A 15,326-nucleotide genomic window follows, 5' to 3' on the forward strand; every position below is an offset into this window, starting at 1 on the left:
ATTTTTGTTTGTCTAAGTCATGTGTTTATATATTTGACTACTAGTGTAATGGCCTAAATGGAGATTAATTAATTTTAATATGTACATTACAGATCCTTAAGCAAAGTAAAAACATACATTATTATTTTACTAAAAAATGTCCCACGCGATGCGTGGGTGAAATGAATGTAGTGAAATATATGTCTATAACTAATATATATTAATATAATATTAAATTATTTTATAATACATTCAATAAAAAATATCATAAATATTGTGATTATGATATTTTAGTTTTAAACTAAACATTTAGTTTATGAATTATAATCTAAAATTATTTTGGGTATTTATAAATTAAAAATTATCGAATTGATAAAAAAGAAAAATTATAATATTGATATACAAGATAAGGCTTGTGTTTTATTTAAATATATGAAAATGATATGCAATATTTCTCTGAGTAAAAGATTTCATAATTGTATATATCATATTGATTATAGTATGTGTGTAAATTGTAAAGTAGTTAATAGATTTGAAGTTGTGAGATTGATAAAGTCTTGATTAATGAGTAAGATTAACATATATGAATATTGATATATTAATACTAATTGATATCAAAAGAACTCTAAATACTTTATACAATTAATATTCAAATTATTTACTATTTCTTCCATCTTTGAACAATATGGTAAGAAAGTATTGAATTTATTTACTAATGATTTAGTATATACACATGATTTTTAATAAAGAAGTTTAAAGTTATTTCGATGCACATAATCAAATACTAAAGAAAATATACCATAATTCGGTTGAAAACTAAATAAATTTAAAATTTAAAGTACAATGTAACAAGTAACAACATACAAAATAATTTAAATTAACAGAATTTCCAACCAATGATATCAATGAAGATTATATATTTTGTATAGTTTCATCATTCATCAAATCTCGTAGGTTCTATATTATCTTTATCCATATAATTTCTTTCTATATTACCTCATTTGCCAACAAATGCATCAAAAGACGAATTATTATGGTCACTATAAAACTTAAGAAACGAAATATAGTGTAAATTTAGCATGATAAGTAAAAGATAAACATTTTTTCAATTACTATGATTAGTAAAATGAGTTATAAGTTACTGTTTAGTACATAAGATCAATAATAAATCAAATGTGTACAAATAGGAATAATGTTTGTATATTAAACTATAAACTAAATGAAAAAGACGAAAATTAAAGAAGTAGCCACACATTAAAATAAAAAGTGAATATATTAAGCAGGACCAACCAGGAAATATCATATGGATCCAATAAACATTTGGCTATATATGTTTATCATTTGGTTGAGTATTCACTGTTGTTATTTTTTATTGAAAAACTAAAATAATTTTAAAGATTAATATGAATTTTAGCAACTTGACATAAATATTTTATAAACAACATTGGTCAACTTCAAAACATGAAGAATAAGTAGAAAATGAAGGTAAAAGATACTTTGTTTCTCATGTAAAAGTGAGAAGGTACCTTAGACATTTTTCATCAAGTCATTTCTAAAGGAAATCCACCTTTCACATATTCACTTATGCATATACTATAAAATTTGACTCAACCTCTTTATTTCAAAACCTACGAAAGTCACATAAAATTTTGTTTTAAAAGATATTTAGTTAAATATATATATATGTATATCTATTAATACTATGTTTATATCCTCTATTAAAATATCGGACATGTTCATAAAATAGCAGGTTGAAGACACCGGGTTCCCATGTCGAACCACTAAAGTGAAGCTAAAGGCCTTTGACACCATTTACTAAACTTTGAAACTTTGACTATGGTTGTGACTCGAATAGTTAAAACACAAATAGCTGGAGAAAAAATTAGAACCATGACATTAATAATTAAATAAAATATACATCACAGATGAGCATCGAGCAACACATATATGATTTGCCTACCTATTACCTTCATCATGAACAGAAATTCTCAGTGTTATGATTGCTAAGAAATTCTTAGTGTAATAATTTTTAAGCCACTTTGTATCTACCATTGCACCTATAAAAGGATGTATTAGCAAAAACACATGAAACATGTTATAAAGAAGAGAAGTAACAAAGTGTGAATCAGTATCACCACATTTGGACGATACAAAGGCTACACAAAACAAATATTAAAATTATAAAAATGAGAGAGAGAAACTTGATTTTAGTTCATTTCTTTGGTGAAAATGAGAAAAATAAAAAACAACGTAATACAGAGGACGAAGCAAACCTTTGAGATTACCATTCTTTGGTTTCTCCAATCCGTCATACTCATATGGTTCGTGCTTTGTCTTTTTTCTCTTTACTTTCAATTTAATTATGTGGAAAGACTTAGCAGACCACAAAATATTATTTCGATGTTTAAACAATCCCGAAAGCAACACAGAATGATAGAAGCTTAAAAGGAGTTGTAAGAAACAAACCTTGAGGAACCGATGTTGATGTTGTTCCTATGAAGAATCCTACCAGGAGCAGCGTCACCACCATCGATCAACTCTCTAAGCCCCCAATTCTCCACCTCCTCTTCTTTCACCTCCTTCTTCTTCTCCTTCTCCACATGGCGGTTATTAGGAAGCTTCACAGGCAACCTCTCGAAGTAATTCCCGATACTTACGATGCACGTTTTTATTATCTTCGTATAGAAAGAATGAAGCTTCAACCTCAAGCGTTAACAAATGCAGAGAAACCAACTTAAAAAAACTGACATGCAGCGTCTTGCATTTTATAAGGTGAAGGGTTACACTAAAAATGATATTAAATATGATACTAAATATTGAAATCATGGTCATAATTACATAAATGATAATTATGTTAGTGTAACGTAACTGCTTTGATTTATGAAATAGAACAGTTTAGTTGACTAAAAAAAAACTGCAATAGTTAGACATAATAAATAAAAGAAAACGTGATATCACATGTGTCATTAAATAGAATATTAACCTCACAACATAACTGAAACGTATTATGAGTAATTCATTGTTTTTTCATTCAATTTATTATATTGTAAATGATATTTATGACTTAAGTTATATGGTCAGTTATGTTGTTTATTTTGTTTCAAGATATACAAATAAACATTTAATCGATTATGTGAGAGGCCAAATTTTTTTAAAACAAATAAACAAATGATCATATTGTCAACAAACACATACCATAATCTACTCATACATTTTTTATATTTTGAAGGTATTTTAGAGAAAAAATATTTGATCTTTGGTTTGAAAGATAAAACTAATATTTTATTCTTTAATTCTTGAGAAATTATTTTGTTGAGAAATTCTAATGTTATGGTAATTATATAAAAATATTGATAAATGATACATTTTTAGGAAAAATAATTATTTAGAAAAAGTGCATTGCAAAAATGTTATAAGTTTTTTTTATTATAAAACTGTAATTAAACTCAAAGAATATGGAAAATAGTATATTTAAATTTGAGAAGAATGACACATGTCGAATGAATAGAGCGCCACTTGTCAGATTTTTAGAGTACAAGTTTGAGGAAACCTTACTTTATTATATAAGATGTGGTTGGTTACTTGTTCGTCTTCTTAATTTTTCGACAATTATTAAATAAAATTGTGATGATTGAAAACTATATAATAAAGACAAAGTTTGGGAAAATAAAAATAAAATAAAGAAACGTGCGAGAGAGTATAGGTGGTAGATTCTTTTTCAGCTTGTTCACTTGAGTATAATTTTTTTTTTTTTTTTTTTAAACATTATATTAATAACCGATACAAATGTTATGACCAAAAGTCACACAGTTTTTTGAAGTTCGATACACAATATAGCCATAAACTAAAAGTATATAGAGATAATAACCAAATCATCCGCTTCGGTTACCTTTTGAGATCAGCATAATAGAACCATTAGCCACGTCCACGGTTCCCGCGTCCACGATTTCCGCGTCCACGGTTCCCACGCCCACGGTTACCTCTTCCTCGAGTAGTAGAGGACGCTTGTATCTCCTTAGCTTTGATGGATGGTTTAACCGGTCTTTCGCGCAAAAGACGTTGTCCCGATGGAGTCATAAGTTCCATCAATTCTGACCCACTGTCTGACTCAACTGAAACAATTGAGTCTTCATCTGAATGAAGAGAATCCCCATCAGGAAACGAAGAACCCAAACGACTAAACCTGTTTTCAGCAAGGACGTGTCTTATCTCACAATCACTAAGAATCACTTATCTTTTGTGCCTGCAATTTCGAAAACTGATTCAACTGTGCAAGTTTCCTCAGTTACAACTTCAGCTTCAACATTTGTAAAGCAATCTGCCACTCCGGTGCAATTATCTTTGTCTTGGATTGGGCCAGCCTCAATATCGAAGACTGTATCGATTTGGATTTTTGAATTTGTGATTGGGACATCAATTGGGGTCTTGGTTTGAAGAGTGATTGGCGATACCAAATTTGTGGCACTAGCTAAACTTACAATAGCAGGAGTAATGATCTCCTCTGAGACAATTTCTGTTACTTTTTCATGTGCCAAATGGGGTTTCATACAGCGCGAAGCCTTATGCCCTAACTGCCCACATTTTCCACATTTAGCTGGGATCCAAGCATATTCAACATTAACCATCGATATATTGCCTTTCTTATCAACTGCGGCAATTCTTGGAGGGAAAGCTTTACTCAACTCCACTTCCACCAAGATATTGGCCTCACTCATTAGGGAAGGGTCAAGTCTAGGTTTGTAAGTAGCCATAGGAGCACCTAAACCTGATGCAATATGGCTAATTCCTAGAATTGAGTACAACCGGTTTGGGATATTTTTAAGGGTTACCCAGACAGGAATAGTTGATATTTCAGGAAGATCAAATGTATTTACAGTAGACCAAGGCGCTACAAACATAAGACAATCATCAACATGCCATAAGCCCCTCTGAAGAACCCAAGCTCTAGTTGAAGCATCCGGGATGTGAAAAAGAAATTTTGAGTCACCTAATTTACGGATAAAGATTCTACACTTTCTACCCTAAATTTTATTGACTACCGCATGAATCAAACCACCAGGAGGAGGACTACATCTATAGAACTGGCCTAAGACATATTCCTTTTGATTCACAAGACCTTGCAAGAAGACATGACTTGGAATCGTTACCTTTGGAATTCCGTCTTCCATGAATTCCGGCGAGGTTGCCCTGTAAAGGTTCCTTGCCGCTGGATCCATTTTTGCAGCCCAAGGGAAGCGAACATTATCCTCCTTAGTTGCTTCAAGATGAGATTGCATCGGTGCTCCACCAACATCTTGCTGAGAGGCCGATGACGAGGTGAACTTTAGCTGCTTTGCCCAAGCTCCTTTTAGAGTAGGGGAGACCAACTTAACAGGAGCAATGGACTCGTCGAGAGTAGCAGACACTATTGGCGGTAAGGCGGAAGTAGGAAGAGACACTTCTGCGGAATAAGACAATGATGTAATACTCACCACATGTTCAATTGGAGGCTCGACAGTGACCGGTAAGGTCGAATCCAGCGAAGAAGTAAGATTCACGAAGTCAAGAGAAGAAGAGCGAGCAATTTTCGGCGAGGATCCAATTGTCAAGGGTTTCACCAGTGAGATAGAAGGAGAAATCACTGATGGAGATGGAGAAGGAGAATTCTGCGTCCACCGAGTCAAGTACGGCCACCGTGGATCAGGGACAGAGTTGACATTGGAAGAGTCTACGACTACAACTTTTGGTCCGACCTCTGTTTCCTTGCCTTGAGTTAAAACTGAGACAGAATTCATCGAGTGGGATACTGTGAAGTGATTGATTGGAAGTAGGCTCTCCTAAGAAGATTAAGAGAACAGCCGGCGACGTTTCGCGGTGGTTACAGCGAAACAAATTCTCAGGGGCTCCTCTTGGCTGAAGAGTAATCTCATACACTCTTCTTATAAAGAGCATTTTCTTTTTGATTTTTTTTATTCCGTAAAAAAAGTACTCAGAAAACTCTAAGAATATTGATTAATTACGACCCAACCAGGGCAAATGGATCCCAAAATAACCCAAGCCCACTGTTTTCGGGTCAAATCCAAATAAAACCCTAATTCCCCTAATTCTCTGCGGTAAAATTGATTCACATCTCTTTCTTCCCTTTGTTTTTTGTTTCTTCCTTATTTCGTCACTGTAAAATCCAGTAAAACCATTCTCAATTCTCGTCAACGACAACAACATAACTGTTCGTCGATCTTGGTATATCTACAGGAAACTAAGAAATTGGGTAAGTGATTTAATTGTTCGTCGATCCGAGTTGTTTCAGATTGGGTTTTGTGATCGAAATTGACTGAAGAGTAGTGCTAATCCAAATGATTTTGTTTGTAGGTTTGGAGAAATGGCTCGAACAAAGAACGCAGGTGTGCCATTGGCGGCAGAGGTGGTGGTTTCACAGACAATCAATGACGAAGTAGTAGTAGCATCGGCTGCTGAAGTGGATTCTGAAGCAACAAATTCAATCTCTAACGACGATAGAGCGATATGAACTTTAAACTTTACACAATTAGAAAAGTATAACTATGTATGAATTTGGTATATCTTTATTGATATTGTAACTTAGAAATTTTAAAAAGTATATCTATGTATAAATTAGTATATCTATGCATAAATTGAGTATATCTTTTTTGAATCTAACTTAGAAATTTTCGAAACTAAAAACTAGGTATATCTATGTTCGAATATAACTTAGATATTTTAGAGACTAAACAATATATCTATGTATAAATTAGGTATATCTATGTGGAGAAGTTCTTCCTTAGGGCTGTGGCTGATCTAGAGTTGTGCAAAACATTTCCGTGGGGAAGATTTGCATTTGAAGAAAATGTGAAAGACATTTTCTATTTGATTAAAAAGTGCAATGAAGTAGTTGGTCCACAAAAGGTGTTTCCTAGTTTTGTTATGCCTTTGGAGGTATGTCATTTCATTATGCATTTATGAATTGTTTTAAGAAAGTTAAACTATGTACAACTGTGTTTTTATTAGCAGTTATACTTATTAGTTTTTGAAAAATCTTGTATTGTTTTTTTGTAGTATCTAGCATTTGAGGCGATCCCAGTTCTCAGAAAAATTTTTTGCGAAGATATTGAATCCGCAGATCCTCAGTGTTCCCGGATGTGTAAAAGGAAGTTTAAATCAAGCACTATGAAAGGGTTTCCAATGTCAGATGTGTATGACAAACTCGGTACAACTAAGGTTAGTGATGACATATTTATTAGTTATCTATCATGTATCATGTATGTTCTATCATGTATGTTATATTAATTGGACTTTCTTATCATGCACAGGACATTCAGAGTATCTTGGCTTCAACTCCTGATGAGAAGCTACTTTTGGAAAGAATTATGGATAAGGAGTGTGAAGTGAATGATGTCGATGATCTAATAGCTGATGGCTGGAAGAAACGTCTAGTTGATGAGGAGAGGACTATATGTTTTGAACCGTTGCTCAATGAAGATGTAGCACACCGGAGCTTTGTGGCTAATAAAGCTTTGTCTACTGTGGTAAAAGCTCCAAGAAAAGCCGCAGTGGAAAAGAAAGGCAAGGGAAAGGCTGCTGCAGCTCTGACTAGTCCAAGTGATGGAGGTTTGACTGAGGTTGTAAACGAAATGAAGAATTTGATGGAGAATGGATTTAAGTCCATGAACAAGAGGATGAAAGATTTCTGTAAGAAGTATGAAGAGCAAGATAAAAGACTGAAACTGATGGAAGCTGCAATCAAATCAATTCAATCAGGCATTGGAACTGAAGACGCTTGTGGTTCAAAGGAGATTGATGATAAAGAAAACGAGCTGGAGGAAGGGAGTGATGCAGAGACTGAGATAGACAAAGAGGTGGCTCAAGGTGATAAGGAGAGAGAGGTTGGAGAAACAGAGACTCAGATAGACAAAGAGGTGGCTCAAGGTGACAGTGATAAGGAGGTGGCTGAAAGTGAGAAGGACAAAGTGGTGGCTGAAAGTGAGAAGGAGAAAGAGGTGGCTGAAAGTGAGATTGGGGTGGCTGAAAGTGAGAAGGACAAAGAGGTGCCTCAAGATGATGAGATGGATGGAGGTAAGGTGGCTGAGAGTGATGGAGAGATGGATGGAGAGAAGGACAAAGAGGTGCCTCAAGATGATGAGATGGATGGAGAGAAGGAGAAAGAGGTGGCTGAGCCAAGTGAGATTGGGGTGCCTGAAAGTGAGAAGGACATAGAGGTGGCTGATAGTGAGAAGGAGAAAGAGGTGCCTCAAGATGCTAAGGTGGCTGAGCCAAGTAAGAAGCGAGGAAAGGCACATGAGGATGGAGATGATCCTAGTAAAGAGGGAGTTAAAAAGCCAAAGGTGGTCAAGAAGCTGGCAGAGTCGAGGACGGATGCTAAGCCGGTGTATCGGAGTCCTATACAGACGAGGTATAGGAGAAAAAAGACAAAGAAGAATGTTTAAACAATTTCAACTCTTGGTTTGTTTTAGGTATAACTATGTTGGTTGTTGAAAACTTGGTACATCTGTTCGAACTTGGTACTTGGTTTTTTTTTGTATTTCTCCTTATGCTTTTGAAAACTTGGTACAACTGTTGAACATGTTTATTAGGTTTTTTGTATATCTACTTATGTTAATTTCAAAACTTGGTATAACTGTTTCATGTTCTATTGTTTTATTTTGGTATATCTACTTATGTTTTGTAACACTAGGTACAATTATATGTTTTTGTAATTGATAAGAAAAGAATTTTAACCGAAATAACTAGATTCAACACAACACTTAGTCTTTATAATTAGATTCATATCCATTCATCACATCAAATTCAACACTTAGTCTACATAATTAAACATTACAACACTTACTCTTCATAATTAAACATTACACCACTTAGGCTTGAATTTCTACGACAAACACAACATGCCAACAATTGCCATGGTGATTAAACATCCACAACTAAAAACGATTACCATCTTAAAGTCCTTTCCCTTTTTATTCTTTTCCATCGGATCTCTTTCCATCGTCTCTTGGTTCCTATCCATCTTCATCACTCTTACTTCTTCTTCAAGAACACCGAGTTGAAATTCCAACTGTTCAATCTCATGTGTAAAAGCCTCATCTACCCACTTAAACACATGTTTGTCGTTCATAAGCTACATTTTGAAATTGTAAAAATTGTTAAATCACATGTATATCTATGTATAAACTAGGTATATCTATTAAGTATATCTATTAGGTATATCTATTAGGTATATCTATTAGGTATATCTAGGTATTTTAGTGACTAGTCAAATTATTGTCAATTGCATATCAGAAATCTATAAGTGAAACGTGAATTGAATGAAAAATGTACCCAGAAAAACGAAATGCTTACCCAAATAATTCCACTCTTCTCTCTTTTTCTCTCTTCTTCTCTCTTTTGAGTCTTCTCTCTTCTTGTCTCTTCTTGTTCTTTTTCGATTTGATTTTTTTTATTTTTGTTAATAATAGGGTTTTAAAAAATTTCTGCGAATTGGGGAGAAATGAAAATTTAGGGGAAATTTTTTTTGATAGTGTGAAAAGGAATTGATAGTGTGAACACGTTTCTTATAGTGTGAAAAGGAATTAACCGTGGGACCCGCGTACGAGTTGTTCAGAACAAAAAGGGTGGGGCCCGCAAACTCTTTGCACACAGATATTCCAAGTTAACAGGTTGTACCTGTGTATACACAGTTTGACTTTTGTTTTTTTTTAATTTTATTAGATATACTTAAATTTAAACTAAACAAATTTAGTTATACCAAAGAGTTTTGATGTTTTATAAACATTCCACATATTTTCATAGAAAAATATGTCTGGAAAATTCAATTTTGTGTGTTTTGCAATGTTATGATGATAATAATTATAAAGTTATCTTCAAAGTGTAAGGTGTTTCTTTTATAACAAATGAATTTGGTAAAGACTAATTTTTTGAAGTTTCATTAAATTATGATTTTATTAATCAGTAGTTTTAATACTCAACATAAGGGGTATAATTTGTATAAGAAATAACATCACATCAAATTTTGTTGCAAATTAAGCACATTTGTTACATTTGTCATAGTTGTACCTTTACAAAACCAAGTTTAATCAAGTTTTACAAAACCAGAGAGTACAAAAAACACGAATTTAGAGACATACATAGTTCTACCATTTAAAAATTAAGTTTAACCGAGTTTTACAAAATCTGAAAGTACTTAAAAACATGAATTTAGAGCCATACATAGTTCTACCATTAGAGAATAAAGTTTAACCGAGTTTTACAAAATCTGAAAGTACTTAAAAACACGAGTACATTAATTTCCGCTTGTGTATTGGCCACTCCCCTGGCTATCACTTTCGTGGTTTGGAAAAAACCGGCTCTCCAAGTTTCTGCCTTTCACACGCTTATTCTTGGGGCGACGTTCTCCAACTGATGGGTGTCTAGTTTCTTGAACTCTTCCCTTTTTAACAACATGAACCGGAGGATATGCAAACAATTCTTGGATTTCACTTGGAATAACTCACTCTGACTTATGCGGCACCGGATAAATGGTTCTATCATATGCCATAACCCACATCTCAACAAAGTAATATTTCGTGATCAAATCATATAAACTTTTTACCTCCTCGGATCTATCTTTTTGTTTCAAGTGAGTCATCACAGCCGCTATTGCATGTACACAAGGATACTTGTCCAAGTCAAAACAACGACAATAACAACTTTTATTCCTCAAGTCCACCACATAGGTCTTACCATCGCGACCAATGACACTATATTGAAGCTCGTAGGTGTTAAGCTCTATCACCGGTAATTTTTGTGCAACTTCACATGTTTCATGTATCTCGTTCTCCACAAAAGGAACAAGTCTCTGTAAATTTGATCCACTTAAGGCTTCCTTCCTATTATTGCAGCTCCATTCCGCAAATTTCTCAATAATTGCATCTATCATAGGTAATAGCGCATACCCTCTCACATCCCTAAACACACCATTCATAGACTCAACCGCATTACTAGTGTCAACGTTGTACTTTACTCCCGGAAAATGACATCTTGCCCATTTTTCCAAATCAGTGTTTTCATCAAGATAGGTGGCTACCTTAGGGTGCCTTCTTCTAAACTCTGCATATTCATGTTCAAACTCAGACACTGAACAAATGGATGCAATTCTTCTGAACGTTTTAGCAACCTCTTCTTTGTTGTATGCAACTTTTGTTCTCACATTCTGTGACAAATGATACACACAGTTTCCATGGTGAGAGCTCGGGTACACCTCAGCCACTGCCTTGATGAGGCTAGAATTTCTGTCAGACATAAAGACCAATTCCGAACTGTCTGGTATAACGGTTTTGAGAGTTTTGAAAAACCACTTCCAAGTAACATCTTTTTCGCCATCAGCTACAGCAAACGCTAAGGGATAATGGTGATGATTCGGGTCTTGAGCTGTGGCAAAAATGAGCACACCTTTATATACAGTCTTCAAAAATGTTGCATCCACAATAATCACTTTTCTCATGACTTTAAATCCTTCAATGGCAGCCCCCAAAGCAACAAATAGGTACTTGAACCTTTTTTCTTCATCTAATACCACACTAGTCTTTGTGCCAGGATTCACCTTCTCTAACAAATACAAATATTGATAAACCATCTTGAAACTCTCCTCGGGACTAGCACGAATATCACTAACAGCTAGTTTTTCCCCCTATTAGTAGTCGAGTATGACACAGTTGTACCATGTTTTCCCTGAACAAGGCCAATGAGACTTTTAGGAGTTGGGGTCTTGTACTGACATAGATAATCTTCATGCAATACGGTTGCAACTAAACGTGGTGTACCTCTCCTTTTAATGCCTGTAGCAGTATTCGACCGTACACATGTATGGAACTTCCTATATGTTCGAACCGAGAAGCGAGTTGAATCCTTAGCCTTCGAAAATCGTATGTACCATTCACACCCTTATTCAGTACATTTTACCACATACCGCTTCTTATCCGAGTTGAGTAATGTTAGTCCAAAACAATTCCTATTTGCTCCTGTCACATCATCGCTATTTTCAAATTCTTGACCTATTACTAGATCAAGACCATCATCCCATGGACCTTTAAACTTAGAATGTTGGCTGTCACGTGGTTCCTCAACATATTCACGAATACCATCATTCTCCTTACTCATACTCATATTACTATTAACACCATTATCCACATCTCTAAGAGGCTCCAAAGGCTCTAAAGGCTCCAATGTCTCCAAAGGCTCAGCAAGTTGTTCTCCTAGTGGCTCATTTGCGTAAAGAGTTATAGCACCAACATTAGCTCTATCATCATTATCTAGACCACCAAAATTCTCCTCTTCATAATTCACACCAACTGAACTCTTTCCTTGTACTCTCGATTGTTGCTCGTTTAAGTGAACCATTTCCAACTCATACCGACTTCTACATGCAAGACACTTCTACTTTTCTCTTCATCCAACGTGGTTAGATAAACATATACATCATCATCATCCCTAATATATAAATATGTAGGAGGTTTAACACCCGTTGGAATGTAACTCAATTTCAGCTTCATCGTAGATTCATCTATCTTCATCTTTGTGCATATCTTATCCACTAACCACGAATAAGTAATCTCCTCCATTGATGATGTACTAAACAATATACCATACAAACCAACTACTTTTGGATTCCATTGATATGCTTCTCCGGTTTTTGAATAATATCCATCATAATCAAAATATATGATTATGCCCATTCTCCTGGAAAAAACAAAAAAAAAAACGTTAGCTATACTTAGATTTTCCTGTTCTAGCAAATTGTACTTCGAACAGCTATACCACGCTCATTTTCAGAAATACCAGTTATACTATTCAAACAGCTATACCACGCTCATTTTCAAAAATACCAGTTATACCATCAATTGTACTTCAAACAGCTATACCACGCTCATTTTCAGAAATACCAGTTATACCATAAATAGTGCTTCACACAGCTATACCACGTTTCTTAGGTATACCTAGATTATTCTGTTCTAGCAAAGATTTTCGGACCAAAAACAGTAATCTGCCTAAGATTAACTACGAATCAACCATTACAGTACATTAAAATGTCTTAATAGACCCAGAATATATAGTTACCAACATAATGTCTATTAATTTCCAACACCAATTTCAAATCTATCAAATCTAATTGAAATCTACAAAATTCAAACACAACAACACAAGACTTGATGAATTAAGATGTCCAAAGTATAAGAAGAGAATGGTAAAGCTCACTTTGAATAACAGAAGCAAAACGACGGCGAGCTTGGTCGATTGGATTCAACGTCGGAACAAATCGACGTTGGCTGCAGTCGTCGATTTAGATTTTGTGAGGGAGGAAAAGAAATTCTGGGAATTTCTGATAGGTTAATATTTTGTGACTTAAATGGTATTGGTTTGGAGACTTAACCGTAATTGGTTGGTTTGGTTCGTCCGTCCGGTTCCGGTTTGTTGGGTAAGGTAAACAAGGATTTTTAAAATTCATTAAGAGTATAGGAGTATGTTAGATTATATGAGAGTATTTAGACTCATTGTCCGATTACAGCTCCGTCGATTTGATCTGACCGGAGACTAGGTTTCGCCTTCGAGAGAAAAATTAGGGGCGCGTGTCACACACCATCTTTCCTTTCCTCTCAACCGCTATCAAAGATTGTTCATCCTGAAATTTGGTTGCTTTCTTTCATCAACTTCTACTTTTTTTCTAATCAGCTTCTCGTCCCTCAATTCCACCGCCAACAAATCATGTTCTTTTTTCTCTGAGATAGTTGAATCATCCACAAAAATTTTTGATTTCTTATCTGATGGTTGAGATTTAATATCAGAGTGGACATCCATCTACTGCAAGTTTACCCACAAGGCAGCATCAATGAGTGAATCCCTGAGTAAAAAAAGAAGTGGAGGAAATATTAGATCTTATAAACTAATGGTTAAAACGAAAAAAATTTACACATGAACTAAAGGTGAAAATAAAAATTACCCAAGATCTTTAAACTAAAGATTAAGCAATAGTGATGATCTCCTTAACTTTATTCATCCCAATAATCTCTCTAATAATGTTTGCAAATTAGAAAATTGCATAAAGAAATAACTTACGTTTGTATGAAGAGAAAAAACTGTAGATAATAAAACAAATTATAGCGATGGCAATGATGTACCCATAATATAATATCCTACTTATATCCTACTTTTTACTTTTTACAGAAGCTTGTATCCTACTTCCATGTTTCAAAATAAAATATAAACCTTGTCACTAACAGTTTACATCAAGTTATAAAAGAATACATTGATTTAGACAAATATCCAACTAAAATAAATTTAATTTTATAAAAAAAAAATATCCACAAGGTCGTTTGATTCTAATCCAAGTCATTAGTAGTTTGTAACGACAAAGATTAGAGAGGCGGTTTAGTATATGTGATACTGTTTCATATAGCAAAGAATGAAATATAGAAAATTGAATCAAACGAACCTCTTATAATACCAAACTTTTAAAGATGGTAAAAACTATAATGTAGTAGTACAACAGAGCTCTACATTAGTCTCATCAGTTCTCCTTCTTCTAAGTAAATCTTAACATAGGTCATGATATAATAGATTTTAGTGAGACTTCAGAAAAATCCACAAAATTGTACCTTATCATCTACAAGAAGAAGATTCAATCCAGTGAATTCCCTTATTTATCCTTTTTTTTGGGGAAATCCCCAAGGGCACTTCTCACCTTGATTTTACATCGATCCGTTACTAGAGTTATATGAGAGATAGGTGTAATATTGAGTGACATAATTGGAGATTGGAATTTGGAATATGAACCTACAAATAAAAAGTTGTTTTTCTTAAATAGAGAATTTTATGAGCAAGAGAAACTTATGCAATTTAGATAAAGAGAATAGACCATGTGGGTCAGTGGTTCGACACAGTAATGCCAAAAATTCTAAAATTTGCAGACACAATAACACCAAATCACTTGAGAGAAGATAATTGAACTATAACAAAATTTACAAACCTGAGAAATACGAAAACTTGTAAACTTGCATAGAGGAAGAGACATGTGATTGATGATAAACCCTAAAAGTAAATCATGTAACGACATCATACCCAAAGATGAATTGGAAACCAAGAAGGGATGATGTGAAGAGGAGAGGCAAAGTGAGAGGCGGAAGAAATAATGATACTTTTTCGGTTAAAGAGGAAAGGTTGAAAGTGAGGAATAATAGGGCCATGTTTGTTTGATCATTTGGAATTTGCATCCAAATGATCCATCCAAATAATCCATTTGAATGATTCATCTTAATGATGTTTGTTTGATTATTTGCTAATCATTTGCTAATTCATCTAAATGCATC

General features: G+C 34.1%; 3 protein-coding genes and 2 pseudogenes across 5 annotated transcripts; 2 read left to right on the forward strand and 3 right to left on the reverse strand.

Moving 5' to 3' along the window:
* Nucleotides 1-3,894: 3,894 nt before the first annotated feature.
* AT2G07760 (Zinc knuckle (CCHC-type) family protein) lies at nucleotides 3,895-5,753 on the reverse strand (the record flags this gene model as incomplete). Its single annotated transcript, NM_126778.1, has 3 exons — nucleotides 3,895-4,162; nucleotides 4,210-4,907; nucleotides 5,127-5,753. The coding sequence occupies 3 exons, from the start codon at nucleotides 5,751-5,753 to the stop codon at nucleotides 3,895-3,897; spliced, it is 1,593 nt and encodes a 530-aa protein (NP_178819.1).
* A 584-nt stretch (nucleotides 5,754-6,337) lies between these two features.
* On the forward strand, nucleotides 6,338-8,417 carry AT2G07770 (annotated as a pseudogene; the record flags this gene model as incomplete). The annotated part of the gene is made up of 4 exons: nucleotides 6,338-6,433; nucleotides 6,745-6,909; nucleotides 7,030-7,191; nucleotides 7,284-8,417.
* Nucleotides 8,418-8,884: 467 nt separating this feature from the next.
* On the reverse strand, nucleotides 8,885-9,483 carry AT2G07800 (uncharacterized protein; the record flags this gene model as incomplete). The annotated part of the gene is made up of 2 exons (NM_001335352.1): nucleotides 9,328-9,483; nucleotides 8,885-9,106 (listed from the first exon to the last, which is right to left on the reverse strand). A coding segment is annotated over exon 2 (219 nt), but the record flags the coding sequence as incomplete, so codon positions are not given.
* An 805-nt stretch (nucleotides 9,484-10,288) lies between these two features.
* AT2G07780 lies at nucleotides 10,289-12,702 on the reverse strand (annotated as a pseudogene; the record flags this gene model as incomplete). Its single annotated transcript has 1 exon — nucleotides 10,289-12,702.
* A 502-nt stretch (nucleotides 12,703-13,204) lies between these two features.
* Nucleotides 13,205-13,547, forward strand: AT2G07810 (uncharacterized protein; the record flags this gene model as incomplete). The annotated part of the gene is made up of 2 exons (NM_001335353.1): nucleotides 13,205-13,349; nucleotides 13,510-13,547. 2 exons carry the CDS (start codon nucleotides 13,205-13,207, stop codon nucleotides 13,545-13,547), a joined length of 183 nt encoding a protein of 60 aa, NP_001324298.1.
* Nucleotides 13,548-15,326: the final 1,779 nt, after the last annotated feature.

Source organism: Arabidopsis thaliana, chromosome 2 (genome assembly GCF_000001735.4).
Source record: "Arabidopsis thaliana chromosome 2, partial sequence".
Classification (NCBI taxonomy): Eukaryota; Viridiplantae; Streptophyta; class Magnoliopsida; order Brassicales; family Brassicaceae; genus Arabidopsis; species Arabidopsis thaliana.